The sequence below is a fragment of the Gastrolobium bilobum genome, unplaced genomic scaffold, assembly GCF_033153095.1.
Source record: "Gastrolobium bilobum isolate Gb01-03AN ecotype WA unplaced genomic scaffold, APGP_CSIRO_Gbil_v1 utg15463, whole genome shotgun sequence".
Lineage (NCBI taxonomy): Eukaryota > Viridiplantae > Streptophyta > Magnoliopsida > Fabales > Fabaceae > Gastrolobium > Gastrolobium bilobum.
In genome coordinates, this window is record NW_026897110.1 from 129,821 (window position 1) to 146,158 (window position 16,338).

At 35.0% G+C, this 16,338-nt stretch overlaps 1 protein-coding gene across 2 annotated transcripts in view; it reads right to left on the reverse strand.

Moving 5' to 3' along the window:
- The window catches only part of LOC133304277 (uncharacterized), an 87,773-nt gene that overhangs the window by 27,516 nt on the left and 43,919 nt on the right, over window positions 1–16,338 (reverse strand). For both annotated transcript variants that reach the window (XM_061504286.1, XM_061504285.1), the window contains exons 29-37: window positions 6,348–6,461; window positions 5,924–6,108; window positions 4,253–4,361; window positions 4,037–4,180; window positions 3,305–3,580; window positions 2,447–3,118; window positions 1,471–1,677; window positions 815–918; window positions 125–420 (exon numbers count right to left, since the gene is read on the reverse strand). In XM_061504286.1, the coding sequence (XP_061360270.1) occupies window positions 125–420; window positions 815–918; window positions 1,471–1,677; window positions 2,447–3,118; window positions 3,305–3,580; window positions 4,037–4,180; window positions 4,253–4,361; window positions 5,924–6,108; window positions 6,348–6,461 (2,107 nt within the window). The remainder of the gene's footprint in view (window positions 1–124; window positions 421–814; window positions 919–1,470; window positions 1,678–2,446; window positions 3,119–3,304; window positions 3,581–4,036; window positions 4,181–4,252; window positions 4,362–5,923; window positions 6,109–6,347; window positions 6,462–16,338) is intronic.

Genomic DNA, 16,338 nt, shown 5'->3' on the forward strand with positions numbered 1-16,338 from the left:
AAAGAGTTCAACATTCTCTCAGCTATATGGTGCACAATATATAACGTTCAAGTTGATAAATTGAATATATAAAAATAAATGAGAAAATTTGTGAGCAGGTTATTCCCCATAATTAGCAAGAAACCTTTCTCAGACACCCAGATTTGGTCAAAGTTGGTGCATTGAATAAGGGGAGATGCATTTCCAAAATTTAATGCAGCAGATGCCTGACTTTGAAGATTTAGTATAAGAGAAACAGCACTTAGTGAAAGATGAATACAAATGTCCGTTGATAGCAATGATATATTTTTTTTGTCTTTCACAGAAGTATATCCTCCTGATATATCCACTGGATCTAGAATGATAAGTCCAGAACCAGCCTCAACAGTAAAATCCTTCACCAGGGCTTTGATCCAAGTGTCTTTTTCTGTGGAGGCATACCTATTCAAATAGACAGAAGAAAATTACAGGTCAAATGTTAGTCTGCAAAACTCTTTCACTTTTTTTTTTTTTTTAATAAAGAAAGAATGCATGAAGGGAAATAAGAGAAATTGAACATTGTTTTGCTCCGTTGAGCAGATATTGACTGTTTAAAACAAAGAAAATTGGGGGAATTATAATTTAGGATTCTTGGCAAAAAAATAACTCCAATTGAGGAACAATTAATAAGTGATTCACAATGCCTAAAGAGTGGTTTTTGGTTAATGGGCTAACCCTATACTGACATAATTCACCACTTTGGTTAATTAATCCAAAACTGAGAATACTTCAGCCAAGAATTCCTAAACCATAATTTTCCCAAGAAAATTTAATGCTGTCTCCTAAGATATCTCACATGAAGCTCAGGTCCAACTTTGCACGAATAAGCTTCTCGCCATAAGATGAATCATCAAGAAATGACTTCGTACCATCATAGAACGTGAACTCGGAAGAAACAACCTAACACCAAAGTACAATAGCCATCAGACAGAAGACCACCAAAAAGAAAAAAACAACATAGAATAAAATGAAAGATTCACCTCATCAGGGGGTGGGTAGTTTTTTCCATGAATAAAAGTCAGACAAACATCTATAGCTCTTTTCTTCTTCTTTTGAAAAGTGAAAAATATAGTAAACATAGCACAATGCAACTACCTAAACTAAATCAATAAAACATTTTAGCAGTTCACCTAGTATCAAAAAATTTGCTCGGTGCAAATAGAGATGCGTATGCCGTTGCCAATGTATTCAGAAAATAGTGACAAAACAATAGTTACATTATTATATCCAAAAGTACAAGGAGGCTTTCCAATGGTCTTGGTTAAATGTTGGCAACTTCGTCTCTTTTTTTTAAAACAAAAAAATAAAAAAATTATTATAGAGAAAGAAAGCGGAACGGGGGCAAAGAATAAGAAATTCTCTTAGAGCCATAAACAAGAAAAAAAAGAGTCAATTGAGCAAAGTAAGCCACTCACGATGAATTACCAATAAAGAAACCACATTATCATCTACCTGGGTTTCAAAGGTAAAACTTCGAGCTTCATTTGATTCACTTTGAGAATATATAGAAGTGTCCAATGTTTGATTCATGTTGTCAAGGCTTTCCTCATCACCAGATGACAAATTGCCTGGAACCACAATGTCAACCCCATCTTCTATAGAGATTGAGTAGCTGCTGTCATTACTCAGGTGCGTATACTTCCTTAGAAGAAAACCATTCTGATAATTAAATAACAAAGAAATAAGCTTTCTACTAGAAGCTAATCTGGGGAAAAGAGGGCAATAAATGCCGTTTAGCAATTCTCATATAACAGAAAATCTGAATATAGTTCTCTTTCCATATTTGAACAGAGACAAGAGATTCTCCTTAACAGGTGACAAAAAAAAAAGGGGCAGAAATAAACAAAATTACTCAGTGATACAATAAAGCCATCCTATTTCTGTGCATATTTCTCAGAATATATATGGACAAACAAGCTCACTCATTACACAACAGAGAAATTGTTGCCTAAGCTCCAAAGACAAACCAAAAAACAACCTTACCTAACAACATATCAAAGGACAAAGATGAGTTCTTAAAAGCCAGAGGCATTGCTCTCCATTGAAATACACTAAAAACAGCCGAAATGGCACACTACCATAAAGCACTATCTCCTAAGTTCTAGGAAAACTACAGACATTATTCAATAAAAATTGTTCCAAATTTTGTGCGGACACAAGATTCGCCATAAATTATAAATGCCTACTCTTAACCGAAGTGGCTACCAGACAGCACAAGAATAAATGAATTTCTGTTTCCAAACAAGAATATTAAATGCTGTAGGAGAGAAAAGGCATTTGAGGGACAAAATTTTGCAAATTATCATTGGTTATTATGCATATTGAGGAAGCTTTGGATTCATAAAGGTGCTTTAAGGAGGAATTTCTACCTCTCAAATATAAACAGGAAATAGGAAAACAACTTACAGATTAACAGGAAGCATATTACCTCAATTTTTACATTAACAAATCGCAATCTTTTACCATGTCCAAGGACTATAATTGGTCTAAACCTTGTGCTGCGGACTTCCTTTGCATCTGTTTCAACAGATAAACAAATAACCTTTCCACAACCATCATATGTGTATTCATCAATGCCTACACAATCTGCCACTAACTGTTTAGATGGAGAGAGCTGCACCACATCATCTTTCTGCATGTAAACTGATTCCATCAACACTATGCTACTGTTTCGGCTAATAGGATCATTCTTTGGATCCGTTGTTTCCTCTCTTCCAGTTAGTGCTCCCAGAGCAGGCACAAAAAACTCAGCCACAGCAAGAAGAAAATCTGGCACAACAAGGAGTCGTGGTTGCTGCACACGAATCACAAATGATTGGGATGACATCCGCCACCTGCAGTCCATCAAGAACATTGTTGAAATGGGCATATCATCAATTACAGCTTCACTCATAGTCCTCCTTAAGCTACCCAGTTTAAATGATAAGGGAACTTTCCCAGTAACTGCTTGTTTGGAAGCATCAGTAGATGATCCTAGCATCAGACGCATTTCAGGTTTCGTATCAGGACGAACATCTAGTATAGAGAATTTTGGAATTGTCACAAAGAGGTCTGTCTCTGACAAAGAAGTCATACGATATGAAACCCAAAGACTTTCCAGCTGCAAAAATAACGCACAAAGTAAATGGGAATGAAAGACAAGCACATTCCAATCAGACATATCAAGCTGAAAGCAAAATTTTTTATGAGGTTGAAATAATATCAAAACACTGAGGAAACGTCATGCAAACAAATTCAAGTGTACATACAGATATCTGAATCATATGCTTAAAATAAAAACAATCACCGCAATATGAGCCAGTGGAGACTCCCCGTCAGTGCCATTACAAAGCTCCAGCAAGGCATGGTTCACCACAACAGTTATAATTGTAACTGTTTGTGACAACAGAAGTTGACTGTTCAGGTTAACCTTATCAACCAGAAGCCTAATAGTATCCTTCGAACCAGATTTTCCACCACGAAAGCTAGCTGGAAGCCTTGGCTGTTCTGATAAATTCATGTATGTACAATCCAAAATCACCTTATATTCTTTGTCAGACATTACACCATGCAATAGATCCACCTGCTCAAGAAATCATAAAATTAACTGAAGAATTTGGTGTCTTTTCTGGAATGAAATACAAGAATTAAAGCATATCAATTTACAACTACTTATGATACGAAACCGCTGTGAGGTTAAGAGATTCACAAGACTTTCATATTTGCAGATGTATTATGGTCGGATACTTACAAACCTCGGTTATGCGCTCAGAGCTTGAAACCTCTTTTTTCAATAAAATTCAGAGCCTTAGGCCAGATAAAGTAAGAAAAACAATTTTGCCTCCAACTCTATCCGTTTGGTAAAAAAGTACGGTGAAGATTTTGATATTTCACCATGGTTATTAGTTCATATAGAATCCCGAAATAATGGTACAGTTTTACACAATTTTAAGAAAGGGAGAGAGAGAGAGACAGAGAAAAGAAAAAGGGGGGGGGGGGGGGGGGGGGGGGGATCTTAGACATAAAGGTCTGGAGTTACCTTCACTTCAAGGGAAAATGTCGGGACTTTTCGGAAAACATCCCTCAAGCTTCGACGAACAAATATATCAAGTCCTTGACCTTCCCGTATCATTGGTTTTCCAAGACAACCATCAATTCCAACAGACATGTTAATACCCAGAATCTGCAATTCATTTGCAGTCAGGAAGATATCAAGGATTTAATTGCGACAGCCCATATAACAAGAAACATGTACCTGAGCATGAAGAAGATCAATATGCACAGCTGATGGATCTTCTTCTCGAGATCCATGCCAACTGAATTCATTTTTAATCTGTAGCTTGCCCAGATCAAGTTGTATATAACTGGAAATCAAAAAAACAATAAGATTAAGACATTTTTATAATGTAGGATATAAAAGCCACTCGTGATCTTTCTCATAACAACTTAAGCTTTTAGGAGAGTTTGTGTGTAGCAAGGACTTAGAGTCTCTATGACTAAGCGGTGATGGTTCAATCCTTGCCATCCCCAATCTTTTAAATAAAAGTTGAAATTTAGCATAAGGAAGAGGAACTATGTGTATTTTTTACGCTTCAAGCCAAAAGAATCTTATATGTGAGGGTGCATGTTAGATATTAAATATTAAAAACCATTCATGATCATTCACCTATCGGACTGAGCATTTAGGAGAGTTGGCCCTTAACATAGTAAACACTAAAAATTTTATTATAAAGAAAGAGTAAAGAGTGTAAAGAACCATCTCAACACAAAACCTTAAAGTGTTGGGTGAGGGTCATTTTAATGATTTATATTATTCTCTAACACACCGCCTCACACAAGAGCCCTTTGGGTTTGAAGTGTGGATATTGCACAGGCCCAATATTTTTGGTTTTACATTGTGCTTATTTTAATTCCACTCGAAAGTGGGGGGTGGTGAGGATCGAATTTGTGACCTCGTGGTCACCGAATCTCTGATACCATGTAAAGAACCATCTCAACCCAAAACTTTAAGGTGTTGGGTGAGGGCTTTTTTAATGATTTATATTATTCTCTAACAAAGAGAAAGGAGATTGATGGAAATCTAAAGACAGACCCTAAGAAAAAACAGGGATATAACTTGCCTCAATATGTAATTAAAATATGTAAACTAATACTATTTTTTCTGCCTCTATGCACACAAATACTATTTTTTCCTTTAAAATATGTAATTAAAAGAACACATTATTATTAAAGTTTTAAAGAATCTGTCTATTATTAAAAAACAGAAAATAACATCACCAAATTGATATGGATATTCAAACCCCTAATAACCACTCCTAATTCTCCCAAGAAAACAATTTTGATCTTTCAAATCTTTTGACTTCCTCTATCCTGCATGTTAAATAGTATCTTCAAATTAAGGAAACACATCTCATATTTATCTGATTGTATATTTGGTAATTAATTAGGGATTGATTTGACTAGATTAGATCAGATTTGTATTTTCTGTAATTATTTAAATCCCATATAAAAATGAATGAGGCTGTGAGGAATTCTCAAGCCATTAACAAATGTTCCCTTGAACACTGTGCATTAAAGAAGCTGCCCCTGCCCACAAGTCCTCCCAAAATTCCATTTGTGTAATCCAACCAAAATGAAAAGCAACCATAGGAAGGAAAGAAACATAAGTAACTTTCTTGCATCACTTCTTCCACCCGAAACTCTCATATTTGTCAGGACTATAGCATACACCACCACGCATACCCAAGCACATATTATCACGCTTACTGTAATTCAAGGGGACAATTACTTATGTGAATGATCGTGCAATACAGTTTTTGCCCTACTATACTTAGATTTTCACACTATACAGTCTTAAAAAATACCAAGTACATCATAAAAAAAGATTGCTATTGCATTCAACAAAAAGATTTGAGGATTCACTAACTCTTTGCTGATTGAATTCCTAGGAACAATGATAATTGGAGTGTCAAGAGCAAGATCCAGCTTGAGAGCAGTAGCTCCATCTATTTCATATTTCTGAATCAGCCATTCAAATCCTCCAACTTTATCAACAAGTTTAATAGCTTCTTCAGTATGAGGGGAGGCAAGTTCCATAAAGTACACCATTATCTGGAGAAGTAAAACATCAAAAGATATAGTAATATATATATGTGTGTGTGTATTTTTATTTCACGTAGAAAAAGAAATATGTCAAATGCTACATGAACCTAGAGACCATTTGAAATTAAACATTCTATACAAAACAGTACGAGAAACTATATCTCAAGAGCCAAAGTGCTTCAACATGAGAAGCAGAAAAGTGCCAATTTTAATTTCTGACTCCAAATTTACCGAGTTTTTGAGCATACCTCTTGCACAAATCTATAAAGGAAAACAATGCGAACAGCTGAGAGTTGACCTTGCAAACTGTAGTCATATCCTTTATAGTCATCATCTTCAGCACTATAAGAATTAAATTTGAACTGAAAAGAAAAATTCAATATATATTAGTAAAATTTCCATTAGGATCATTAATGACAATGCTAATTATTAATCATTACATGAGAAAAATTTCTTTGAAATTAATTAATGACATTATCATCAACATCAACAACACCTTTATCCCAAAAAGTCAGTGGTAGATGAACCCAAATGAAAGATACGAAAAGTTTGAGAAAAAAATGAAAAAGAAGAACACATAAATAAATAAATAAATAAGACAAAAAGATTGAAAAGAAATGAAATAAGAGAAAAGAAGGAAGAAAGACAGAAAGAAAGGGAGATAAAGAGGAAAAGGAATAGAAATAAAAGTAAAAAAATAAATAGATAAAATAAAAATAAAATAATATATATATATATATAAATATAAATATATAAGTAAAACTAAAAGAGGTATAGGTGGTGGGAAAAAAAGAAATAAGAAGGGGAAGGGGAAAAGAAATAAAAGGAAAAAGGGGGGAAATAAGGAATGGGGGAGATGAAAAGGAAAAGGACTAAAAAGGAACTATCTGGAACATAAGAATAACAACGGGTCTAACCCTCTACCATGCTTATATCTTTTCTCCATTCCGTCCTAAGATACACCGTCCGCCAATCTATATCTAACTCCATTAAATCTTGTTTTACTACCTTCCCCTAAGTAAGTTTTGGTCTACCTCTACCTCTCTTTGTGTCGAGATCTTGGTAACAAACTTTTGTTCTTACGGCAGCATCCAGGGTCTTCTCATTACGTGCCCAAACCACCTCAATCTATATTCCCTCATCCTTATTTCTTATCGTATTCATCCTCGTATAAACACACGTCAACCTTAACATCCTCATTGCTGCTCATGTGGCTTATGTGCTGGCCAACATTCAGCACTATATAACATTGCAAATCTTACTACTATTCTATAGAATTTTCCTTTTAGCTGAAGGGGAATTTTGCGGTCACACAAAAATCCAAATGCACTTCAATAGGGACACCATCGGGTCCCAAAGCTTTATTAGTCTCCATCCTCTTTAAAACCTCATTAACTTCATATGTATTAATTCTGTGTACAAATCTTCTACTCAAATCATCATAAGCGTCCTCCAAGTCCTCCTTGCTTTTACATCCCTAGTAAAAAGCTTGTTAAAGTAGCTTATCCATCTTTCGTTTACATCTTTATCTCTGACTAAAAGTTTTTGAATTTCATCCTTGATGCATCTAACTTGGGTGAGGTCTTTACTTTTCTTATCCTGCATTTTTGCAAGTTTATATATACTTTTTTCACCATCCTTGCTCCCAAGATTTTTATACAAATCGGAAAAAACCTTGCTTCTAGCTTCTGGGATTGCTTTCTTTGCATTTTTTCTCACTAATCTAAATTTTTGCAATTTCTCATCATTGGAACTTTTATGCAAAGATCTAAAGCATTCCTACTTCTGCTTAATTGCCTTCTAATAATGACATTATACATTATTAAATATTAATTATCAAATAAAAAATTTGTTATATGTATAATTAAAATGCAAAACACATTAATTTTAGTTGATCATCAAAGTTTTGGGATATCATTATTAATCTAAAATGTATGATGATTCACACACACCTGATTGAATCTATAATTTCATAATAGATTTGTTTTAAATTTAAAAGAAATATATGTATATATATAACATAAAAGTTAAAAATGCTAATGTAATTAAATAATAAAAAAACAGACATAGAGTAAAAGTTATAAAGGTTTCTAAGTCATAAAAAAACACCATCATAACATGACAATAAATTTGGATGATATTTTTTCTAATTACACATCCTACATATAAGTATTAAATTATGTATAGAAACCAAAACAAGAAACGCATAAAAATAAAACAACAAACAAACTCACTCAATGATTAAATTTTGAATGAGTTAGGTTATTGCACTTTATATTGTAGTTAAAAACTTATCCGTCAACAGGTTTTTAGATTATATATAGGGAAAAATGTTTTTGCAGTTACTGTAGATATGTTATTTGAATTTATTCCCAAATGACGGCGTTTTGGTATTGACATCTTAAACAATTATAAATATTGTAGAAAATCAAGATTAGAATCTTTCCGTTTTTATTTGGGATGCAATTATATCCCTGATTTATAGCCTATTAATTAGAGATTTATTTTTTTCCTTTTAATAGGGATTTGAATTTGTTTCCGTTTTTCTCATTTTCTCATGTATAAATATACCTTTTCAGTGAAAATCAAATAGTATCAAATCAGAAAACCTTTTGTCTTACATCTCACAATATGGTATCAAGAGCAGGTTGGTTATGAGAAAACTCAGCCACCACAACCACCATCAAACCGGCGGCACAACGCCGGAAAACTCAACCTCCAACCATTATTAAGGTTGTTTTTCCTTCCTACAAAGTCCCAAGAGCAAAGTAAGGCTACCAATCACTGTAGAAGGCAAAATCCCAACCTTCCACCGCTGTCAGCAGCCGCCGGACAATTTTTTCGGTGACATTTCCGGCCAAGACCCACACCATTCGAAACAGAAGGAGTCGATCTACAAGTTCCAAGAAGGACCATCGGATTCTGCTGAGCCACGCGCCCCAACGCGCTAGAGAAAGGACGGAGCGTTCGTCCTACGCGCAGCCACCATACAGTGTGTGCAAGCCACGCACCTCCCTGCAGTGCTCTGTTCCAGTTCGAAGATCAGAGAGAATCGAAGAAAAGACAAGAAGAGCAGAGAGAAAGCTAAAATAATATATTCCTGACTTAATTAAAAGGTGGCACTGTACAATACATATATAGAGCTGTAGATGGACAACTCAGCAAGAAAAGAAATGTTCTAGAATATGTACAGCTCATCCCATTCTAACAGATAAAATTGCAAAGAATATAATTACAATAATATCCCTAATATGCCCCTGCAAACTCATATGTGTGGAGAGAGTTGTGTGGAATCCAGAACCATGAGTTTGGTTCTAATATCAGCAAAGCGGGCAGTAGAGAGAGGCTTGGTGAAGGTGTCAGCAATTTGGTCATAGGCTGGAACATAAGATACTTGAAGTTGTTTAGCAAGGACCTTTTCACGGAGGAAGAAAATATCTAATTCCATATGTTTAGTTCTAGCGTGTAGAACAGGGTTATGAGAAAGTGCAACTGTACTTAGATTATCACAGAAAACAAGAGGCACTTGAGTAGGGACTTGTAGTTCACACAACAATGATTGAATCCAAATTAATTCAGGGCTATTAAGGCAAGACTTCTGTATTCTGCTTCGGTACTTGAACGAGCTACAAGAGTTTGTTTCTTCGACCACCAAGAAATCAAATTAGGACCCAGAAAAATACAAGCACCGGATGTTGATCTACGATCATCTGGATCGCTTCCCCAATCTGCATCACAGAATAAAGTTAGAGGCATGGCAGTGGCTGGATCAGCAGAATGAAGGAGAAGACCAAAAGAAATGGTTCCATTGAGATATCTAAGAATTCTTTTAACAAGCTTCCAATGCTCCTCAAGAGGCTGACTCATGAATTGACAAGCTTTGTTTACAGCAAAGCTAATTTCTGGTCTTGTTAAAGTTGCATATTGCAAAGCACCAACAACAGACCTATATTGATAAGAATCTGGGTGGTAATCAGCACCATAACGAGACAGTTTACAGCCACCAATCATGGGAGTGGATATCCCTTTTGCATCAGCCATATTAGTCTTGACCAAAAGATCTTTAATATATTTTGATTGAGAAAGAAAAAGAGCACCTGAAGAAAGTCGTTTAACTTCAATCCCACGAAAATAATCAAGCTCACCAAGATCCCTAAGAGCAAACCGAGAATGAAGATGGGAGATAATTTGTTCAATAAATTTGGCATCATTACCGGTGACAATGACATCATCCACATAAACCAGAATATAAATGCAGTGAGATGTGGTGCGAATAATAAATAGAGAAGGATCACACCAGCTGGTCTTGAACCCCAATTGGAAGAGAGTCTCCTTAAGTTTGTCAAACCAGGCCCGTGGTGCTTGTTTAAGACCATAGAGAGCTTTGTGAAGTCTACAAACAGCAGTCTTGTCATGTGATTCAAAGCCAGGTTGTTGCATATACACCTCTTCCTCTAAAACACAATTGAGAAATGCATTATTTACATCAAGTTGCCTAAGAGTCCAGCCAAAGGAAAGAGCAAGAGTTAGTATGATGCGGACAGTTATAGGTTTTATAACAGGAGAAAATGTTTCACCATAATCAAATCCAGGCTGTTGATGAAAGCCCTTTGCTACTAAACGAGCTTTGTATTTATTTACAGAACCATCTGGGTTTTCTTTAATAAGAAAAACCCATTTACATCCTATTGCTTTTCTACCAGGGGGTAGAGACACTAGGGACCAAGTAGCATTGGCATGTAAGGCAGTAAGCTCATTTTGCATAGCCTCAAGCCACTTAGGACTGGCCAAAGCTTGTTTAACAGATGTAGGCTCCATAGAAGTAACAAGAACAGAGGGTTGAGCTGCTGTTTTAAGAGTCTAGGTTCCTTAAACATCAAGAGTCCTTGCTTAGTGATTCAATATTTGTTAATGCAACTCATTACCCAAAATACACCCTACTGCATCTGTTCCTTCTAAACCCTCTAACACAGCCCCAAACCAGTCTCTGTTTGCCCCTGTTTTTCAGTCTTCAGAACAGAGCATGCAGCAACGCCTCCCAATATTTAGGGGGGCATCTGATTTAGCTGGACATGGTAGAGGCCGCTCTAATGGAAGGGGAAACAGAGGCAGAGGACGTGGAAGAAGTATTTTGCAGTGCCAACTATGTTATAAAATTGGACATGAGGTTCACTCATGCTGGCATCGTTTTGACCCCACTTTTGTACCCACACAGCCACCATCTGCTTTGATACCATCAGAGAGAATCGAAGAAAAGACGAGAAGAGCAGAGAGAGAAAGCTAAAATATTATATTCCTGACTTAATTAAAAGGAGGCACTGTACAATACATATATAGAGCTGTAGATGGACAGCTCGGCAAGAAAAGAAATGTTCTAGAATATGTACAACTCATCCTATTCTAACAGATAAAATTGCAAAGAATATAATTACAATAATATCCCTAATAGAAAAGGTCTCTTTCGGCTTGTCTCCCTCTTTCCTATCTGTTTGAAGGCTCAAATCAGTGATTAGAGACCTTTTTTTATTTCGGACTATGGCTATCCAAGAAAAAAACAACTTAGAGAGTGACTATTGCTACTATTGGGCGCGAAACATTTCCACTTTTGCTGTTGTTTCTGTATCAAACTCCAAGTTTGCTGCTGTGTTCGAATTGGATACGTTAGCTTCGAATTTGATTGAAAGTAAATTTCCATCCAGCAATGTTGCTCAACAAGGTACAGCTCATGTTGATAATAGTAGTCGTTGGATTCTTGATTTAGGGGCTTCAGATCATATGACAGGTAATGCAACCTTATTTTGTTCTTATACCCCTTACTATCAACAGTCACGAATAAGAACAGCAGATGGCAGCTTCTCTACTATTGCTGAAAAAAGATCCATTAAACTTTATGAACACATTACTTTGAACTTAGTCCTTCATGTTCCCTCTCTTACTTGTAACCTTATCTCTATCAGCAAACTTACTCTGAGTTACATTGTGTTGCCAAGTTTTCTGTCAATGCTTGTGTTTTCCAGGATTAGGACTCGGGGCTGATGATTGGCAGTGCTAGAGAGGAAGGACTCTATTATTTTGAAAAAGATTCTTGTGAAGAAAAAAATTTTGTGAACCACTCGGTATGTTTGTCTGATGATTGTAATGATGTTTTGTTGTGGCATCGTCGGTTAGGACACCCAAATTTCATTTATCTTCAGAAGTTGTTCCCAAACTTATTTATCAATAAAAATCCCAGTTCTTTTTCTTGTGATATTTGTCAGCTTGCAAAACATTCTCGTGTTTCTTATCTTCCTAGAGTCCATCATGATTCTTCTCCATTTACCTTGATTCATAGTGATATATAGGGTCCGGCCCGTGAAAAAAATATCTCTGGTGCTCGTTGGTTTATAACTTTCATAGATGATCAGTCTAGAGTATGTTGGGTATACCTTCTAGAAACTTCTTTTAAGGAGGGTAGAATGTAATACCCTATATTTTTATTAATAAAATAATAATAATAATATAATAATAATAATAAACTATAAATTAGTAGTAATAATATATATATATAAATTTTATGGTGACAGATAACAAAGTATAATATTAATTTTATTTTTAGATAAAATTATTTTGTGCCATATGAGTGCTATTGGAAAATAATTTTGATACTTTGTAATACTCTAGATTATTTATAATAAAATAATATTATTTATAATAAAATAATATTAATATGTATAAATTGTAATTAATTGGATTATTAATTGATTGATGATTTAAGCATTAATGTTTGATTGGTAATGATTGATTAATAATGTTCGATTGGTAATGATTGATTGGTAATGTTTGATTGGTAATTAGTAATTTGATTAGATATGATGAGTCAATCATGAGTCAGCCTTGAGTTAGCAAATAAGTTAGTTATATTCTAAGAAATTAAGAATAAAAAGAAAATAGTGTATGAAGCCAATATCTGAGCCAGATACATCAGTGAGGAATAAGGAAATAATTGCACGAGACCTATATCCGAGCCCAAAACTTCAACTATAAATAGAGGCCTAACCTAACCAAACCAATTCACTCTGAATCCTCAATAATTCTCCACCACTCTTCTTTTCCTCTACACACTCTCTCTCCTCACTTCAAATTTTTATTTTTATTATTATTTTTCTTTGGTTACGAACCGCTACTCTTCCCCAAATTGTAGAAGTCACCAAACACGGAGACCAGGTAATCCTAATCCCTAGAGAGTCATAGATTATATTGATATGAATTTTGGTCTATGTAATCCTATTTGTAGGATATTTCTTTTATATAAAACTTGGATGTAATCCTAATCCCTAGATATTTTTAGATTATATTTTATGTGAAATTTGGTATACGTAATGCTCTAGGTGAATGTAAGATAGTTTTATATTAAATTTGTTGAATGTAATCTTAATCCTTAGAAATTTTTAGGATGTTTTCATATATTATATGTAACCCTTAGGGTATTTAAATTAAATTATTTTAATCTCTAGAAATTAATTGGATTTTGGCTTTACTCTAATAGATGTGAATATTTGAATTATGATATGATGATTGGATTTGGATTTTACTCTTTGAATTCTGATTTCAAAAATTATGATATAATGATTGGATTTGAGTTTTACTCTCTTATATGTTGAATATGAAAATTATGATATTCTTGGATAATGGATTTGAAAATTATGATTTTCTTGAAAAATTGAATTTGGAAATTATACTCTTGATTAAATTGATGTGGAAATCATGAAAACTATTTGACAATTATGAGAATCGTGACAAGATTGAATTAATTGTGTGTGATTGTAATAAATTAATAGTGGGAGGATAGCTTTGGGGTGGTACCTCCCAAAGTGATGAACACAACTTTTGGGCTTTATGCCTCCGATGTTAAACTGATGTGAAAAAGATTGTATCCGTTCTTCCCAAAGTGGTATCTGGCAGGGTTTCCCAGGATACTAGTAGCAACTTTGGGAAGAGGTGTGCACGCTAGGAAGATGTGAATTGATTATGGCTAATGTGATTTGTTTGTCACTGGCAGGTTTTCCCGGGTCATAGGGTAGACTGGCAGGGTTTCCCGGGTCTACCATGGTTCTCTTCCCACTAAGTACAATGAACTTAAACATGATTAACAATGAAATGTTATTTGATTTGATTATGATGAATGTCATTGAATTGTGAATATTACCATTTATGTAATATTATAATTAATGTTGTGCTGAATATGTTAGTTGATAACTGCCCTTTCTAAATACACTAAATGGATTAAATAAAGATTAATATAATTAATAACAAGTTGATATTTGATTTGAATTTTTGAGTTATTATGAGTTATATTTATTTATTTATTTTTGTATATCGGATTTGGATTACCAGCTTTGCTGACTTTTGTGTTTATTTGACTGCAATGATCCTGCGTGGCTGCGGGGGAGCAGAGTTTCAGTGAATCAAGTTACAAAGGATCGGGCTAGCAGTGGGCAATGAGGATAACTACTCAGAGATTTTTGCTAATCCTAAATTTTATGTATAAGACATATTTCTGATTTTATTGTAATATTTGTGAATGTAATAAAGAGTCTTGCACTTGTCCCTGTACAGGAGCGACGGTAACATTTCCCCAAATTAGTTTTAGATTAGCTTCCGCAATAGATATAAGATCTTAATAAATAGTTAAATGTTATTTATTTTTTATTTATTTTAAAATTTTCTCTATTATAGGAATATTTTATTGTTGTTAAAATTGTTAGAAATTTGGGAGTGTTACATTCAGATAATGGAGATCCTCCTGGTAAATGGGTAAAATTTTACAGCAGGCGAGAACCACCTCAAGAGCCTCTAGACTATCAGGATTCTGACTCGAGTCTTAGTTCCAGCAACACTGATACAGCCAACCTAGATGTGCCTATTGCTCTCCGAAAAGGTACTAGATCTTGTACTGCTCATCTTATTTTTCATCATATCACAGATGAAAAGTTGTCCCCAGGTTTTCGTGCTTTCAACACTATGTTAGACAGTACAAAAATATCAAAAAATATCCAAGAAACACTTGATGATCCAAAATGGAGGAATGCAGTCTTTGAAGAAATGGATGCGCTCAACAAAAATGGAACTTGGGAGTCTGTAGCATTACCCAGAGGAAAGAAAACAGTGGGTTGCATGTGGGTGTTCACAATAAAGTTTAATGCAGATAACAACATCAACAAGTATAAGGCCAGACTGGTTGCTAAGGGATTTACTCAGACTCATCGGATAGACTATCAGGAGACATTTGCCCCTGTTGCTAAGCTTAACACTATTCGAGTTCTTTTATCACTTGCTGCAAATCTTGGTTGGCCCTTGCAACAATTAGATGTAAAGAATGCCTTCTTGAACGGTGATCTACATGAAGTTTATATGGATCCACCACCTGGTTTTGAAAAAGGAGACGGTTCAGTATGCAAGTTGAAGAAGTCTCTCTATGGTCTTAAACAATCCCCTAGAGAGTGGTTTGAGAAGTTTACTCAAGCTGTTAAGGGAAGAGGATTCCTCCAAGCTCAGACTGATCACACTTTATTTTTAAAACACTCTAATGGTGGTAAAATTGCTATTCTCATTGTTTATGTTGATGACATAATTGTCACCGGTAATGATTGTGAGGAGATAAGCTCTTTGAAGAAATGTTTAGCTAATCAATTTGAACTGATAGATCATGGATCTCTCAAATATTTCCTGGGCATGGAAGTTGCTCGAAGTAAGGCAGGAATTTCTTTAACTCAGAAGAAATATATTCTAGACCTGTTACAAGAAACAGGAATGCTTGGGTGCAAGGCAGTAGAGACTCCAGTTGAACCCAATATTAAATTAGGAATTGAAGATGGGAAAGAAGTTGACAAAGAGCAGTATCAGCGATTGGTGGGGAAGTTGATCTACTTATCTCACACTCGGCCTAATATTGCATTTGTCGTTAGCATGGTTAGTCAATTCATGCATTCTCCTAAGGAAAAACACCTGAGTCAGTTTATAGAATTCTGAAGTACCTCAAAAACACCCCTGGTCGAGGATTGTTCTTTAAAAGGGGACACAAGAGGATGATTGAAATATATACAAATGCAGATTGGGTTGGCTCTGCATTGGACCGAAGATCCACTTCAGGATATTGCACCTATATCTGGGGAAATCTTGTGACCAGGAGAAGTAAGAAACAAACAGTTGTTGCCCGGAGCAATGCAGAAGCAGAATTTCGGGCTCTAGCCCATGGTATTT